This window comes from Kogia breviceps, chromosome 3 (genome assembly GCF_026419965.1).
Source record: "Kogia breviceps isolate mKogBre1 chromosome 3, mKogBre1 haplotype 1, whole genome shotgun sequence".
Lineage (NCBI taxonomy): Eukaryota > Metazoa > Chordata > Mammalia > Artiodactyla > Physeteridae > Kogia > Kogia breviceps.
Window position 1 is genome coordinate 85,825,071 of NC_081312.1, and position 17,181 is coordinate 85,842,251.

At 48.5% G+C, this 17,181-nt stretch overlaps 1 protein-coding gene across 1 annotated transcript in view; it reads right to left on the reverse strand.

The window, feature by feature from the left end:
• The window catches only part of EHD4 (EH domain containing 4), a 95,211-nt gene that overhangs the window by 5,304 nt on the left and 72,726 nt on the right, over positions 1 to 17,181 (reverse strand). The window contains exons 4-5 of the mRNA XM_059058055.2: positions 15,384 to 15,796; positions 6,248 to 6,412 (exon numbers count right to left, since the gene is read on the reverse strand). Of these exons, the coding sequence (XP_058914038.1) occupies positions 6,248 to 6,412; positions 15,384 to 15,796 (578 nt within the window). The remainder of the gene's footprint in view (positions 1 to 6,247; positions 6,413 to 15,383; positions 15,797 to 17,181) is intronic.

The window sequence follows — 17,181 nt, forward strand, 5'->3', positions numbered from 1 at the left end:
TCATCACAAGAAAGACAAACCTTCTCTGGCCCTGAACTGTGGAAGTCACTTAGGCAATTTTATAAGGGGCCTCAAAGATCTAGTGAAAATGTCTTCAATAGCAGTTTTGCCAAACAAACGCAGAGAATTCCAGGTATGGCAGTTTTTATATGGACTCTACATGAAGTATTTCTGTTTGGACAATCCTGGAGGGCCAGAGAGGGGCCAGCCAGGTGTGCAGTTTTCTGGAGATGAGACAGGGAGGCTCTCAAGGGAAAGAGCTTTCATATTCCCCTCAGACCTGACTGTTCTGGACAGAAGTAATGGGACAGGGAGTTAAGAAACAACAAAACTTTGTGCTACCATAAATATTACACTTTCATTGTAAAAAATGGGGGAAAAAACTAGTAAACAAAAATAAGAATCTTAAATCACTTACAATATCACCCAGCAATGACTTTTGCTAACATTTTTGGGCATATGCTTATAGCCATTTTTACAAACACACACACACATGTGCACACACACACACTCTTTAACTGAAATAAGACCACACTATTTAACAACCTCCATTTTAAAGAAATAATGTATCACAGCTTTCCATGATATCGATTTTTATACAACCTTTAAAATTTTTTTAAAATTTGATTTAATTTTTAAATTGAAGTATGGTTGATTTACAATATTGTGTTAGTTTCAGGTATACAGCACATTGATTCAGTTTTATATAAATATAAAGTGATTTGGTTTTATATATATATATACTGTTTTTTAACATCTTTATTGGAGTATAATTGCTTTACAATGGTGTATATATACATATACTTTTAAATTTTATTTTATTATTATTATTTTTTGCAGTATGCAGGCCTCTCACTGCCTCGGCCTCTCCCGTTGCGGAGCACAGGCTCCGGACACGCAGGCTCAGCGGCCATGGCTCATGGGCCCAGCCACTCTGCGGCATGTGGGATCCTCCCGGACCGGGGCACGAAACCATGTCCCCTGCATCAGCAGGCGGACGCCCAACCACTGCACCACCAGGGAAGCCCCATATACTTTTCCAGTTTCTTTTCCATTATAGTTTATTACAAGATATGATATAGCTCCCTGTGCTATACAGTAAAAACCTGTTACTCAGCCATAGAAAGGAATGAAATATTGCTATTCGCAGCAACATGGATGGACCTCGAGATTATTATACTAAATGAAGTAAGTCAGACAGAGAAAGACAAATACCGTATGATATCACTTATATGTGGAACCTAAAAAATAATACAAATGAGCTTATTTGCAAAACAGAAACAGACTCAAGATACAAAAAACAAACTTATGATTACCAAAGGGGAAGAAGGGAGAGGGATAAATTAGGAGAATGGGGTTAACAGATACACATTAATATATATAAAATAGATAAACTTATTCTCAATAGCTACATGATATTGAACTGTATAGCTGGGCCTTTCCTCATTTACCCTGTCCATGTAATTGGAAATTTAGGTCGTTTCCAATGGAGAATCAAAATTGTGGTCTCTAGGGTGTGCTGGCAGGGCAGACATTCTAGGCTGTTATTCTGAAGTGGAGCCCTGAGCTTTAGATGGTGGAGAGGACAGAGAGGAAAGCAAAACAGCCTGACATATCTTGGAGAGGTGCCCTCAACACTCTTCTCAGTAGCCAACTCTGTGGCTGTCAAAGCAGGCTGGCCTGGGCTGCCACCTAGCACTCAGCCTGAGCTCAGCTTACAGTGGTGGGGTAGCAGAGGCCTGGTTGCTAAGGTACGTTCCAGTTTTCATGTCCTTCATCCTCACTAACAGACCACAGTCACCTGCACGTCATCCCAACATCAGCACCAAACAATGCTGCTAACACTTTGGGATCCTGCTGCCGGCACCTTGGTCAGCCAAGGGAACTGAGAAGAGAAAGCCCAGGAGGAGGAGAGCAGGCAGCCTACACAAAAATCCCAGTGCTGCTGGAGTAAGCAAGTCTGGATTCCCCTGGGTGTATGAACACCTACCCTATTACCTCATGAATGAGCCTGAGCTCTGGGCACACACAGAGACTCTGTGTCCGGCCAAGTGGATAAATGAGGGCGGTGCCCACCCAAACTTTCCACCTGCCTGCAGGGGATATGGATTCAGACTGCAAACCTCTGGAAAACTGGCCAGGGGAAAAGGCCACATATTTGCAGGGGTGGACAGGAAGCAGCGACAGCAGCCGTTCCCTCCCCAGAGGGCACATAGGAAGTAAGCCCTACGCTCTCACCCGTGTGGTACCCGCCTGCCCAGCCCTGGCCAGGGGGGTGGGGTCCTAGTTAAACCACACCATCCCTGCCCTCCACCAGGGTGGCTCCAAAACTTTTTATTGGGATGAACACACTGGAGAATTTAAAGAGCTACCAATCAACAACTGTATGCATCAAAGCCACCAAGCCCCGGATCCTGGAATTCCCTGCCAAGAGACAAAGGTCAATCCCAGCCTAGCCTCTTCTGGGCTCTCCCTTGCCTACCCACTCCCAGCCTGTACCAGAAGCTGTTTTTGAATCCACTGGGAGGGTCTGAGCAGATGGGGATGGCTCTGCCGCCCTCTGCTGTTGAAATGGTTTTTTTTTTTTAATTTTAAGAATTTATTTTATTATTTTATTTTTTTTTAACATCTTTATTGGAATATAATTGTTTTACAATGGTGTGTTAGTTTCTGCTTTATAGCAAAGTGAGTCAGTTATACATATACATATGTTCCTATATCTCTTCCCTCTTGCGTCTCCCTCCCCACCTCCCTATCCCACCCCTCTAGGTGGCCACAAAACACCAAGCTGATCTCCCTGTGCTATGCGGCTGCTTCCCACTAGCTATCTATTTTACGTTTGGTAGTGTATATATGTCCATGCCACTCTCTCACTTTATCACAGCTTAACCTTCTGTCTCCCCATATCCTCAAGTCCGTTCTCTAGTAGGTCTGTGCCCCAGTTCTCCAAGGAGAACAACTGCGTCAGCAATCAAGGTGGCCTTGCTAGTGTTCCCTCATTCTGCAGCATGGACACGTCAGCACAGCAAAGCAGATTCCCTTCCCAATGGGTGTAGGGCTGACACAGGCAGATGCAACACCAGGTCATGGGCCTCCCCCAGCACCAGGCAAAAGCCTGCAAAATACAGTTGGCTCTTTGCTACGGTGAAGAGTCACCCTGACCAGCTTGGAGAACAGAGACTTAAAGCCAGCCCTGGTGAGCTCTCCGTGAGATCCTGGGATGTGCAAAGATCATAATCAAGTCATCTCCAAGCTTCTGCCCCTGCCGCTGTCCCAGACACAGTAAGGCTGAATGCCTGTGTTGGGGAAGATGTCAGATGCTCAACAGACTCAGGGATGATGGAGGCCTTGACCCACACCAGGAACCCCCAGAGCTTCCTGGGTGACAGCAAACTAGCTTGAAGTAGTAAGCACACCCTCTGGGCTCCAGGCCTGCCTTGCTCCCTGAGGATTCCCTGAAAGGACTGGGGTGATATGATCAGGGCCTGGCCGGCTTCCCAGGGAAGAATCCTCAGCCAGCTTCCAGGGGTTTGCTCCATAAACCACTGGTCTATAAGCCCCGTGGGAGTCAAGCCTAGGTCAGGGTCTGAGAAACTCATTACCCTAGAGCCTGCTACGATATAAACATACACTAACTTATTAATTAACCTACTCAACACGTATTCACTGAGTGCCTGCTACACCCCAGGGGCTGGGGATATGGCCGAGAACAGGACATGGGTCACTGGCTTCATGGAATTACAGCCTTCTATGGGAGCCACTAAATAAGACACTGAGTAAATTAATTACACCAAAGCACACAGACACTTATGTTGTAACAAGGAGCACATGTCCCAACAAGGGGCTTTGCTGTCAAAACATCACTGCCAGTTACAGTCATAGCAGCAAAGACTGTAACCCAGAATGGACCTCTGTAGGGGCAAGGATTTTTATTTTTGCTGTTTGTTCAATGATTTATTCCAGGGGCCTAGAACAGTGCCTGGCGATATAGATTTAATTACTATTCTTAGGTGAATGCTTGAATGAACACAGATGACGGCAGGACTGTGTTGATGGTAGGCGCCCGTCAGGTAGGCCTCCGGCTCCCAGTCCCAGGGCACCCAGGAGTCCAATGAAGGGGCCGAGGTGCCTGGTGCGGCACCTAACCACAGGGTTCCCAGTGAAGGGTCAGGCCCTTCCTGTATTGCCTGGCTACATGGGCCAAGGCTGCTCCCGAGACCTGAGGTGAGGGACTGCCCCTGTGACCAGCTCTGAGAGGCCTGGATGCCCTCTGACTGGCCAGGCCCAGGCTAGCATGGTCAGGAGTAGCTCTGGTCACAGAGTTTGCTCCCTCTGTTCAGGAGCTCCCTGGAGACGACGGGCAGGGGAGGCCTGTCAGGGAGAATTCGGGTCTCGGGAGCCGCACCTTGTGGGTCGGGCATCAAGGGAGCCTCGGGAGGCCAATGAGCCACAGACGTCCCGTCAGGCCATCGTGAGCACTGTGTATTTACTCACAGCTTTCATTTCAGTCAGGAAACCAATTTCCCTTCCAAAGTATCTGAAGGATGCCAGGAAACAGTTGTCCTTCAGTTTGGTCACAGGGTGCAGGGCATAACTCAAGGGTGTGAAAGCAGAACCTGCTCAGGAAGAGGCCCCAGGAGCCCTCAAATTAGCCATTTTGTGACCAGAAAAAAATCCAATTCATCCTCTGAGTACAGGAATATCAACTTTACTTCTAAAAAAAAAAAGTGTTTCTATGTATTTTTTTAAGCCAACTAAATCATATTTGACTAGATCCTATATACCAGATGCATTCACCCTGATCCCAGGCATCACAGCAGTAAGTGTAACCCACTCCTATTTCAGTGTGTACTTTAAATACAGAGAGTTTACATTAACAAACCCCTTAGGATTGATGCTTCCCCTCCAGCGGCCTGATCGTGCCTCTGCGCTTGTGCTTCCTCCTCCCTGACCCCCCCCCCCTCAAACCCACCCCCATTCCCACCCCAGGCAGGCTGGCAGCTCACAGGCCCAGAGTCTCCAGGGTGCAGCCAGTATGCTGTACACTCTCTTTGGCCCATGTAGATTCTTTGAAATTCTGAGCCAAAATTTGAAAACCAGGGGACTTTACATACAAATCCAGATCTCCAGCTTCTCTTGAAATATCCAGGCCTGCATTCCCACGGGGCAGCAACCACTGGGCAGGATGGGGCGTCCCCACCGAGGGGGGAAGGGCACATGCTCGCCAATCTGCCCCCACCGTGCGCCCCGCAAGTCCTCACTCACTGCACTTGCAGAATTGTTTTCCTCCCGGTAGAGACATGTTTCTCAGGACCCACATCTCTACCAAATGTGAGAAAACAAGAGGTGCTCGGAGGGGGCACCCCAGTTTCCTTTGGCGTGGCCCGCCTGCCTGACTTATTTGAGTTACTTCTGGCTGGTGGCTGCAGGCATCTGAGTTGTGTTGCCTGCTTTCCAGAGAGGGCTGTGGCCTCCAGGGCAGACAGGTCCTCGCACCGGACAAGGAGATGGTCGGTCAGGCTCTCTGAGGAGCCAGGTGAGGTGGCCTCGCTCGGGAGGGCATGGTCAGTGTCAAAATCAAGGTCACCTAACACCACGGCGAGGAGGTGGACACACGGGTCAGGCCAGGGTGGCAGCACCCACTCGGGGTCACCTGGGGCTGCCCAGACACATGTCAGGGAGACTCTGAAATTAGGCCAAAGGCTGCCTGAAGCTGACCTTTAAGCAAACTCTTCAGTGAGCACAGCCTGGTGTCTGATGAACTCCCACCGTGGCCACAGCTCACCACGGCCTCTGACTGAGCCCGCAGCAGCGACGCTGCCTGAGCGCGTAATCCCACAGCGCAGGGCAGCGCGGGGAAGGGCCGGCTTCAGGAGGCCCCTGGAAGTGACCTCCAAGGTCACTCTCAGCTCTAATTCCCTTAAGGTTCTGGGATTCTAAAACACAGGTGTCACTTCTGTGTCAAAACAACCTTGAACACAGCCTAAAGGAGCTGTTCCTAGGATTTTTTTCAGATGAGCTTAATTTACTTCTTGAAATGTCTCCCTTTTTGTTTAAATGTTTCAGGAAGCAAGCAATTTCTGCTTTATTCACAGGAGCCTATTATCATGTATTACTAGGACAACGAATTTACCGTGTTCCCCCTCCATTCTAAACCATGAAACCCAAATGTGTACCCAGCAACTAGCCGGACAAGGTGGCAGTGCCCCTCCATCCCCACTGGTGACATTGTGATGGGCCTCTGTACCTGCATTGCCTTGACCTCGGGGAAGTCCCCTGCAGAAATCTGGTATTCTCGCTGCAGCTGAGTGTAGATTTCTGGCAACCTGCTGATAAGCTCTCTCTTCTTGTTTTCTTTTCCAAATACACTTGGCATCTCCTTCTTCAGGTGGCTGATGATGTAGGCATGTACCTGAAGGGGTATATGTCAGTGAGGACGGGCCATTTAGAAGTGCACCGGAGAAAGACAAACAAGATGGCATCTTACATGCATCATAGCACTTAACAGGCATCCCCGCAAAGTCATGGTGCTCAGGACAGGAGGAGGGCAAGGACCTGGGGGAAAGGTATGGGGACACCTGAGTGGGAAAGACCTTGGTTCTGGTGATGAACCTCAGAAGACCTAAGAGAAAGTTTCACCAGGGCCAGTGCACGGAAGCACCAGCAAATGAAGCTGGAGGCTGATGGAAATGGCTGATCTGCATGGAAATCTGTGCCCGGTGAACAGTGAGATGAGAACATCCATAACCTCCCCGTGGACAGTTTAGGCCCCGAGATCACTGAAGTCATTTCTGCCCAAGACCAGCTGCCTAGGGCCGGGCCAGACAGCAGAAGCTCCGTCTGAGAGAGGGACTCCTGGTACATGAGGGGGGAGCCCCAGAAACCTTGGTCACCCAGGGGTAGCAGGCCTGGCACTGTTACCTGAAGGGTGGTGAATCCTGCTGGGAGAGCTCTACTTGGCTTGCGTCACTTCCTTCCCTAACATTTCCACCCTTCTACTGATTTCCAACTTTAGGATGTTAAGAAACACTCATTACAAAAGTTCTCTTTGTATAGCAGAAACTAACAAAACATTGTAAAGCAATTATACTCCAATAAAGATGTTTAAAAAAAAAGTTCTCTTTGTATATCTAGAATTCTACAGAGTAATTTAGAAGTCAAGAAAATAACTAAAATAAGAAAAGATGAAAAACAGGGCAGTGATTACAAAAAGAAAATGACTGTGTAGCTATGGAAAATCCTATTAAAGAAAGCAGATATCTACTATAATCTTGTGGAAGAATGGAAATTGAATAAAGGGGGTAAGCAGAAACACCCCATGGCTCAGCTGAGGGCCTCTGTGTATGGACATACCCTGGGCACAGCCAAAAACATTTTGCTAAGATTTGAACTCTAAAATAACTGAATAATGCAAATGCTGACAGGCTCGGACCAGACAACGCTAACTTCTCCATCTACATAAAGGTCATTTTAACATAAGCACACACTGAGCTGCCCGACTATTGCTACAAGTATAGATTGGGAGAGATGCTTCTAAACCTTCCTGTCACTAGTAAACTTATTGATTTATTTATTTTTAAACATCTTTATTGGAGTATAATTGCTTTACAATGGTGTGTTAGTTTCTGCTTTATAACAAAGTGAATAGTAAACTTATTTACTTTTCAAATTAAAACAGCTTAAAATATTTACACGATTCTTTAAGATAACCAGAGAAATCCAAGGTTTGGGAATCCTTTTATTTAGAACGATGGGCTTTAACTGCATTCCTGAGGATATGATGAATAAGTGGTAAAACTCGTAAGACTGGTAATGTCCTTGCCTTGATTAGTGAATGCCTGGCTTGGTTTGGATGGGGCTGGGGACGGCCCTGTGTAGGTCCGAAGGCCTTGGTGGGGCCGCCATATTCCATCGGGGAGAACCAGCTGTCACCAGCTGTCCTTGCATCATTTCCTTGGCCTCGGCCCTCCTGGATCCTCTGGACTGGGCCTGTGGACCCCTCTCTCTTCCATGCCCTGGCCTGCCCTGCTCTGGCCTGCCCACCCCAGCTGAAGCAGGAAGTCCCACTACCTGCTCAGCTTCCCATCCACGAGGGCATCTTTCCAAGACCCCTTTCCAGAGCCCAGGCCTGGGGCAGCTGTCAGGCCCCTGCAGAGCTCCCCAAGCCCTCTCCCCACCTATCAGCGTGGTGGAACTACCAGGCCCCTGCGCAGGTAAGGCTGACTCCCCACCCAGCCCCTAGTTCCCCTGGGAATGGCACCCTGCTCTTGAACACTGCCTGGTCCCCAGGGGCCTGCTTTCCCTGGGCTGGGCTGCAGGTGATGTGCCCCTGCCACAGCCCTCCACCCATCCCCTGGCACCTGCTCCCTCATCCCTCTGCCCTCATGGTGCTTAGCGCTGATGACTGAGGCTGCTGGATAATGGGCCAACCTGGGATGCCAGGCCTCCAGGGCCCTGACCTAACTGGGGCAGTTCCTGTGCCAGGCCTCCTCCTCCCACCTGCCTGCCTCTACCTGAGTCTTGACCCTCAGGTGACCTGCTCATGCCGCAGGCTGCTCTCGGCTTCAACTACTGGCCTGTTTCGTGGAAGTCCCCTGTTGTACTCTGCCTCTGCATGGCCTCCCCTTCCTACCCTTCCCTGGGCATCCTAATAATCCAGGGTCAGATTCTATGCATGGGCCCTGCCTTTAAGAAGCTTATCAAGTTACAAGGTAAATTATAATCCTTAGAATCACAGAGTATTAAATCTGGAAGGGGCTCCCTATATCTGATTGAATTCCTGGTTCCAGGAAATTCATATGACTTACTCAAGGTCACGCAACTAGTTAGGAGATGCCAAGCTGGCAGTAGCATTTAACTATCTTACTGCCTCATTCCCTATCTTATAGAATTAACTGCTTTTTGTGGGTATGAATTAAAAATTGTACTGAAGCTGCTGAAATCTGGAATTCAAAGTGAACTATGTCCTATGGAACAACTTTGAGGTTTGACTTCTGATCCTTCCTAACTCACAGGGAAGCTTTGGAAAGGTCATGTACTCTTCCCTCCCCATACATAAAAAATGGATACGTTATGGCACACACACGGCGAACACCACACAGAATGTGGGTAAAGACTGCAATCTTCTAGCGGGACGGTGCCTTGTGATTTTCTAAGGACTCTTGGTAAACAAGGGGCGGCCTGGGTGGCTGAAATCCCCAGTCAACTTGAAAAGCTCGTGTCTGCCCTTATGTGTCAAAGATGTGTCTCCAAACAAACGCAGAACCTGGGGCCAGATCCGGGGATGGTCCAGGAAAGGAGGTAGAAACAGTCTGATCTTTTGTTCTTTATAATATGAGAAAATTAATTGAGAGGAAGAGGAATAGGAAGGAGAAGATGGGGAGAAAGAGGAGGTGGGCAGGATGGGACTGCGTGTTTGAAGGCCGGGTCAGGCGCTGCCACCGTTGCCCACAGGGTCTCTGAGCAGCCCTGGGCAAGCTGTCTCCTCCCCGGCCTTGGCTTGCTCACCCACAACCTGGGAATTACAGCCATCACCTCACAGGGCTGTGGTTATGAGAATCGAGAGAGAGCATGTATTTGAATGCACTTTGTCCTCTAGAAAGGGGACTAGAAATGTTGTTATTGACTAATGGACAAAGACCTATAGCTGGAGGGGTAGTAACACCAGAGGAAGCTTGTGGCTATTTAGTCCTTACTGAATAATGAATAAACTCTATATATTTAAATAGAACATGATGAATTTGGGTTCCAAGTTCTTCATTCACAAGTGAATGACACTGAACCCTGGGGAATGTTTGAACATTGTCTTGTTCAATTCACTCTTTCCCTTATATAAAACTAGAAAAGCCCCAACTCATCAAATGGTGATGACCAAGGGTAAGTCAAATGGCTCAAAATGTCAATTTTTTTCTGGGCCAGTAACTCAATGAGCACAAAAAGATGTACTCCCCTTTAAACGAACAGGGATATATAGTTCACATCTACACTCTGCCACAATCTCATTAACTGTGTCCATGACAAGTGTTTGTATATCCAAGGCTGAGAAGCATGTACACAGAGTAATACTGGGTATTTCCACTGTGGGCTTGGAGGGCAACCCCCAGCAGCAAGTGCTGGAAGCTTGAGGTGCTCATGGACAATAGGAATGGAAACGCCCATGGAATTTGGATACTGGGGAGCTGTGTGGGGGAAGTCAGGCTGGGATACATTGTTCTGCACTGGGCAACCTTAGAGTTGCCCAGGTTTAATATGACCTGATGGAGATCTGCATCTTTGCAGGCCCAGCTGGAAACCTGCATAGAACGTTTAACCTCTGGGGATCAGCACATTTTATATGTATACACACACACACACACACACACACACACACACACACACACACACACATATTTATCTATGGCTGCATTGGGTGTTCGTTGCTGCGCACAGGCTTTCTCTAGTTGTGGTGAGGGGGGGCATCTCTTGCTGCGGAGCACAGGTTCTAGGCGCGCAGGCTTCATTAGTTGTGGCACGCAGGCTCAGTAGTTGTGGCGCACGGGCTTAGTTGTTCCGTGGCATGTGGCATCTTCCCGGACCAGGGATTGAACCTGTGTCCCCTGCATTGGCAGGTGGATTCTTAACCACTGTGCCACCAGAGAAGTCTCTGAGGGTCAGCACATTTTAAAATTGGGTTTATTATGATATAAAAGTTTCCGTTCCTAAGCTAAAGACCCAAAAGATGAACCCATGGGGTGGTAAGAGTGTGAGGCTTCAAGATGCAGCTGACTGGCTCCCACTTGGAGGTTTGTTATTCTGTTGAAATCAAAGCTGGCACCAACAGCACATATGATTCTGAAGAGCCTTAAAGGGCATGTGAGGGGCCCTACCCAGTCATCTGATGTTGGTCTTCAAAGAGACAGACTCCCCTGGGTGGACACAAGTACTGACACACCCCCAGTAGCTTGGGGCTGCCAACTGAGCTATTTTTAAATGCCCCCTGGAGGACTAAGCATCAAAGGGATAGTCATCAGCCATTGTGGAATGATTTTTACATAACTTAGCCTGGGTCCATGTGGTGAATTTCAAAATGTCTAACTTCTCCCCAGAAGGAATAGGCGGGGCAGACAGACCAGAAAGCTGCCCCTGCATGCTACACATGACTAAGAGGAGAACACACTTTGAAGATGAAACTAAATTGCACAGAACTATAATAAATCCCCCAAATCACTGACCTCTCTTTTTCTTTCTCATATTTAGTTGTTCCTTCCTCAAATGTTGACTCATTTTTTACTGAATGAAGGTTTCCAAGTGGGTGGGAACCTTTCCTATCCTCGGGCAGCGTGCTTATAAAGGGTGGGGTCCTACAGTAAACTTGCCTTGCTATTTACCTTTGTGCATTTATCCCATAAACTACTATGATTTGGAGTTTGAACTTTATTTCTTTAACTTGGCTATTTTAATTATAGTTGAATAAAACTAAATTCTTATTTTGTAAACTTATTTTGGGCTTTCCCCAAATAGTTTACTCTAAAAAATCATGAAATGAAACTTCACTGGCATCTTAGATTGTGACATCCTTCAAAGAAGGATGTCTACTGATATCATAAGATATAATCTTTGAGGCTAACCAAAAAACCTACTCTAAAGGTTTCCTGTTCCTTGAAATATTGAGTTGGGAAAAAAATATAAATAGAAAAAGCAGGGAAATCATTAAGTTTCAAGAGATCTTTAGTAAGAGTGCCATCTTGGGCTTCCTTGGTGGCACAGTGGTTGGGAGTCTGCCTGCCAATGCAGGGGACACGGGTTCGAGCCCTGGTCCACGAAGATCCCACATGCCGTGGAGCAATTAAGCCTGTGCGCCACAACTACTGAGACTGAGCTCTAGAGCCCACGAGCCACAACTACTGAGCCCTCGTGCCACAACTACTGAAGCCTGCGTGCCTAGAGCCCATGCTCTGCAACAAGAGAAGCCACTGTAATAAAAAGCCTGTGCACCGCAACCATGAGTAGCCCCCACTAGCTGCAACTAGAGAAAGCCCACACACAGCAACGAAGACCCAACGCAGCCAAAACTAAATAAATTAATTTTTAAAAAAGTCATCTTTATGATACCTCAAGTTTGACTACTGCAGAACCCGGCAGGACATTAACAATGCATTTCTGGCTTTATTTCTGGATGGGTCACAAATTCTACCTAATTATGGTGGTCTATAAATAGACACACTCCATACCCCAACTCAGATCTGTCACCTCTCAGGTGACATCTGAAAACTTATCCTTTGCATGCTTTCAAAATGACAGCTCGACAAACCTCTAAACTTTGTAGGGTTTATGAGGATGAATAATTTTATAGAATAAACAGAATGACAGATTAATGCAGAATGCAAGGGCGTAATAAGGAGCAACCAGATGTTGTCCACTCTGGATTTCAGGTGAATGCCTTCCAGACCAGGGAGTCAGGCCCACTGGAGTTTGAATCTATATTTTGTAACTTCAGGCTGGGGAGCCTTGGGTAAGTTATGTCACCTTTTTGAGCTTCAGTTCCCTTTTGTGAGAAATGAAGAGAATGCCCAACTTTGTGCACTTATTGACAGGATCAGACCCTCAGGAAGGGCTGGCTTACCAAAGGAAAACTGGATCAAGAGAGATGAAGATTAATATATCAAAACCAAAGAGGATTTTTATGAAATAGAAACACTGCAAAGAGAAAAACTCAGGTGACTCCTCGTCCATTTCAGCAACAAGTTCACAAACGGAACATAAAACTGCAGATGGTGTATAAAGTGGATTAGTGGCCAAGGCCACTGTGCTGAGTTCGGCTTCTTCTCTGCCCAAGACTGTTTCCTGCCCCCCTTTGCAGTGTGGTGCTGCCCCAGGAACACACTGACACTGAGAAGCTCAGGCTGGAAACATCCGTACTTCAAACATTTTCCTTTATGAAAAGGAACAAGCCAGATACTATTCTTAGGGAAAAAAAGACAAGCTTTTTTCCTAGAAGTAAGCTCAGCAAGTTGACCGCCCCCTGCCCCTGCCCCCTGCCTCTACACAAGGGCTTTCATTATTCCCGGCGTCAGTACACAGCAGCATTCTGTGCCTCTCTAAACCCAGGCCACGCTGGCCCCTTCACAGGGCCCAACACTCAAGGATGGCAGCGAAGTCCCACGTGCTTAGCACCCGCAGTGAGCTCTCTGCTCTTTATTTATTTATATGACTAACGACAGCTGTGTCTTCAGTCACTAGGCTCTTAGCAACGACTGGTAAATTAAAAACGTCCATGGGCATTTAAAAGATCTTGAAATCTGCAAAGGCTATGATGTCATTTACCAGCCTTGGTTATCAAATCACGTTGGGTACTACGTACACTGAAGGTAAAGTTCAGCTGTATCAGCTGGAGGAGAGAAAGGCCACACGCTGGAGTGGGGGGTGGGGGCGGTCACTAAATGGGCAGAAACGGACTTCCTGCCACCAAGCATCAGGCCCCGGATGAGCAGGGGAGGGAAATCATTTCAGGAGAGCTGCAAATCAGTGGATTTACAAGCCTTGCAGAACTGGAACAAAAGTGGGAAGGAAGCAGATGGTACTGAGAAGAAAAGTTAAAACAGCAGTGACTCACAGAGCACAAGTGGCTGCAGGTTAGCTGGGCCACCTGGGAGGAGGGCGTGAGCACGCACTGGGTGGGGAGCTGAGTAGAGAGGAAAAGAGCAGATCCAGGGACTATGGCTGGGCCTGGGCAGCCAGGGAGGCGTCTCTTTCAACATAGGAGGGATGCTGCCCTGTGAGCATGCTGGCGTAAGGGCGGCGGTGACGACCCATGAAGGAGGGGTTGGACGGCTGGTCACCCGCCCGGAAGTCACCCTCCGTGGAGCCCTCCCCGCTCCCCATTCTGCCCCGGCGAGGCCCCCTCCTCAGAGCACAGTGTCCACACCCCAGTCACACGCAGCTCCCCATTCCGTAAGGGGGGGTCCTGCGCCCCCTCCTCCCCCAGACCAGGCTGCCCAGCCCTGGCCCAGGGATGCTGAGCGGCTACTGACTGAATGAGGCAAAGTGACGGTGGACTCCAGAAGGCTGGCCTGTGGGCCCCCAGGCCACAGCAGGAGCCACTCTTGGTGCGGCAAGAGGAAGTGGGAGGAGACGTGGGTTCTCTGCCACCAGCAGATGAAGGAGAGGTGAGCCCACCTCACTTCCTGACCAGGGTAGCAGTGGATTTGGAAAGGCAGGCCCGGGGACCAGTTCTAGCAGAAGGGACAGGCCAAAGCAGAAGGCTAGACTGAGAGCCAGGAGGGCTGTCTTTTAGTCCTAACTTTGTCACTAATGGATTAGGTAACCCCGGAGAAATCACTTAACCTACCTTGTGCTTGTAAAATTAAGGAGTCAGGAATAGACCTCTGGTTCCCAAACTTGGCCGATCATCAGAATCACGTGGGGAGCTTTACACATACACACACACACACACACACACACACACACACAGACAGACACACACACACACACACACACGCAAATGAATCAGAGGCTCTGGGGCAGGGACTGGGGAATTTTTGCTTAAAGCTCCTGGGTGCTTCTGGTCATCACCAGGACTAGGTAAACTCTGGAGGCACTTGTAGCGTTAGAGGAATATGATTTTATGAAATGTACAAATAGTTTTCAAAGAACCATTTTTTTCTTTACTTTTCCTTAGAGGAGTCACATCCTCCTCTCTCTTCAGAGACATGACAAAATTGACTAGTTGAGGGTGGTCAGCAGATTACTGCCCACCCCCGTTGGGCACAGACTCCGGGGGCTGCTGAAAGGCTCAGCCACGAGGTGAGGGAGCGGAAGTCACAGCCTGGAATGGGGATGTGGTGCGCCCCCCGCCCCCAAACCGGCATACTTGGTGGACTGGGCTGAGCCAACCTTCCTCCTGGGGCCCCTCTGAGTTTACGTGTGACACGGGGCTCTATGCCTCAGGCACAGGGTGACAGGTGGTGGCATCTTGGCACCCCACTGGTCCCATCGATGCCACCTCTCTCTGGTTCAGCGGTTACGTTCCCACCATCCTAACATAACAGCAGCATCCAGGTGGTGAGGGCATGGATTCCTCCCTGTGTGCCAGGTACCACACTGAGCACTCTGCAAACCAGGTCTCACTAAACACTCCCAAGCACCCTGGGATGTGCTCTTATTAGATCCATTTTACAGATTAGAAAACAGGGTTGGAAAGGTTGAGTCATTTGCCCAAGATCACAGAGCTAGGAGACAGGATACTGATTGTGGGGCTCTCTTCCTAACCCATTCCACGTCCTGTCCCCCGAGGCTCCTGGAGTGGAGCCTCCCTCAAACTTTCCCTTAGAGAGGAGAGTGCGGGGAGGGTCCCCTGCAGAGGCTGCCGCGGGGGGGTGGTGCTGGTGGTGGTGTCTCCGGCTTACCTTGGCCAGCCTCGCTCGCTTGATGAGGTCATTGAGTTTGCGCACGGCCGCCTTCTGAGGAAGGCTCTGGATGTCTCTGAACAGGTCCTGGGCCTCGGCCTCGAAGAGCCGGCGGTTGTCAGTGTTTTGCAGGGGCTGTGCCCAGAAGGAGCCGATGTAGACGCGCAGCACCTCGGGAGTGTTGATGACCTTGCCCAGGGACCACATGAGGGCCCCATAGACACGCATCAGCTGCTGCGTGTCCACTTGGTCAGCCTTGTTCAGCACCACGCGGATCTTGTCGTCCTGGCCCCGGAAGGCCTTGATGGCCTCCGAGAACTCGTCTGAGATGTCCAGTTTGTGTGCATCGAAGAGCAGGATGATCCTGTCCACCCGCTCAGCAAACCACTGCAGGACCTGGCAGAAGTCATACCCTGTGGGGAGGGAAGGGCACATTAGTGCAGGCGGCTGCTGCAGGGGACACGCTTGCCGGGAGGGCTCGGAACCACCTGGGTCTCCAGCAGCTGCCGAGGAGAGAGCCCTGTCTCCAAGCTGGAGGCGGGGGAGGCCTCTCGATCTGAAAATCATTTCAAATGGGGCCCCCTGGGCTGGATGCATCGAGTTAAATGCTGGGGACCCTGGGAGCCCTTCCATGGGACGAAATAGGGGATATAGAGGGGCTCGTGGTCACTTTGAGTGGGCAATGCTTACTTCCATATATGTAATTTCATTTAGTCCCCCAGGAGTCTCTTTTTTCACCTAGTACAGTCTTTTGGCTCAATGGCAAAATTGATCAATGGCTCTGTAAAAAGGCAGGCCATGGGTCAAAAGCTCGTAATTTCTGTCAAAGCCTCACCTTTCTGAAAGTTCCAGAGCTGGAGAAGGAAGAAAAACTAGAAGCCACTTGGAGTCCCATGGGGTGTCCAGGAAGTACCACAAAAGAGAAATCGCCTTCTCTTTAAGTTTTTAAGAATGTTAAGGAGATCAAAGTTTGGCCTGGCCAAAACTGTGACCTATATTTATCATTTGGACTATTTATATCCTAAATATGTTGTAAATATTTTAAAAATTGTGTCTCACAGCCATTCCGAGAAATGGTCTCTCGCCAGTTTCTTTCTAAAAATGACTAGGCCCATGACAATTCTGTTTAGTTCACTTTGGCCACGTACCAATACACAAATCGTGCAGCTAAATCAACACTCCTCTGCGCCTGTGGTCAAGATTTTCAGGCATTTCTCCAGGGAGGCAAGTCCCATGAGAAGCAAACAAGAGGGGCCAGTTCTACAGGTTTATTTTTATTCTCAGTCTGATTAGCTCTGGAATCAGAGCCTCAGTGCAGCCCAGTCAGAACACAGATGGGATTCTTCCTGACCCTACTTTAGTGCTCTTGCCTCTTTTTTAGATTTTGAAAACTTCCAAACACATAGAAAAGTCTAGAGAATAATGTGATGAATGCTGATATGCCCACCTTGTACCTTTAAGAAATTTTGACACTTGGTCTTGTTTGCTTCACATCCTTAAAAAAATTGAAGTCTAGTTTATTTATATAACAAAATACCACATAGCAGTGAGAATGAACTAGATCTTCACTTGTCAACACAGCAAATCTCTCACAAATTGGTGAGTAAAAAATCAGTTTCAAAAGGACATGTATAGTTTGATAACATTCACTTACAATGTAAAAAACAAAGCACCACTCAACAGCCTATGGATATATACTACAGCACAGAAAAAAATAAGTTACACCAGTTTTGGGATTCTGGTTGATTCTGGGGATGGAGGGAGTGAGGCGTCTAAGGTGGATGAGAAAGTGTCTAAA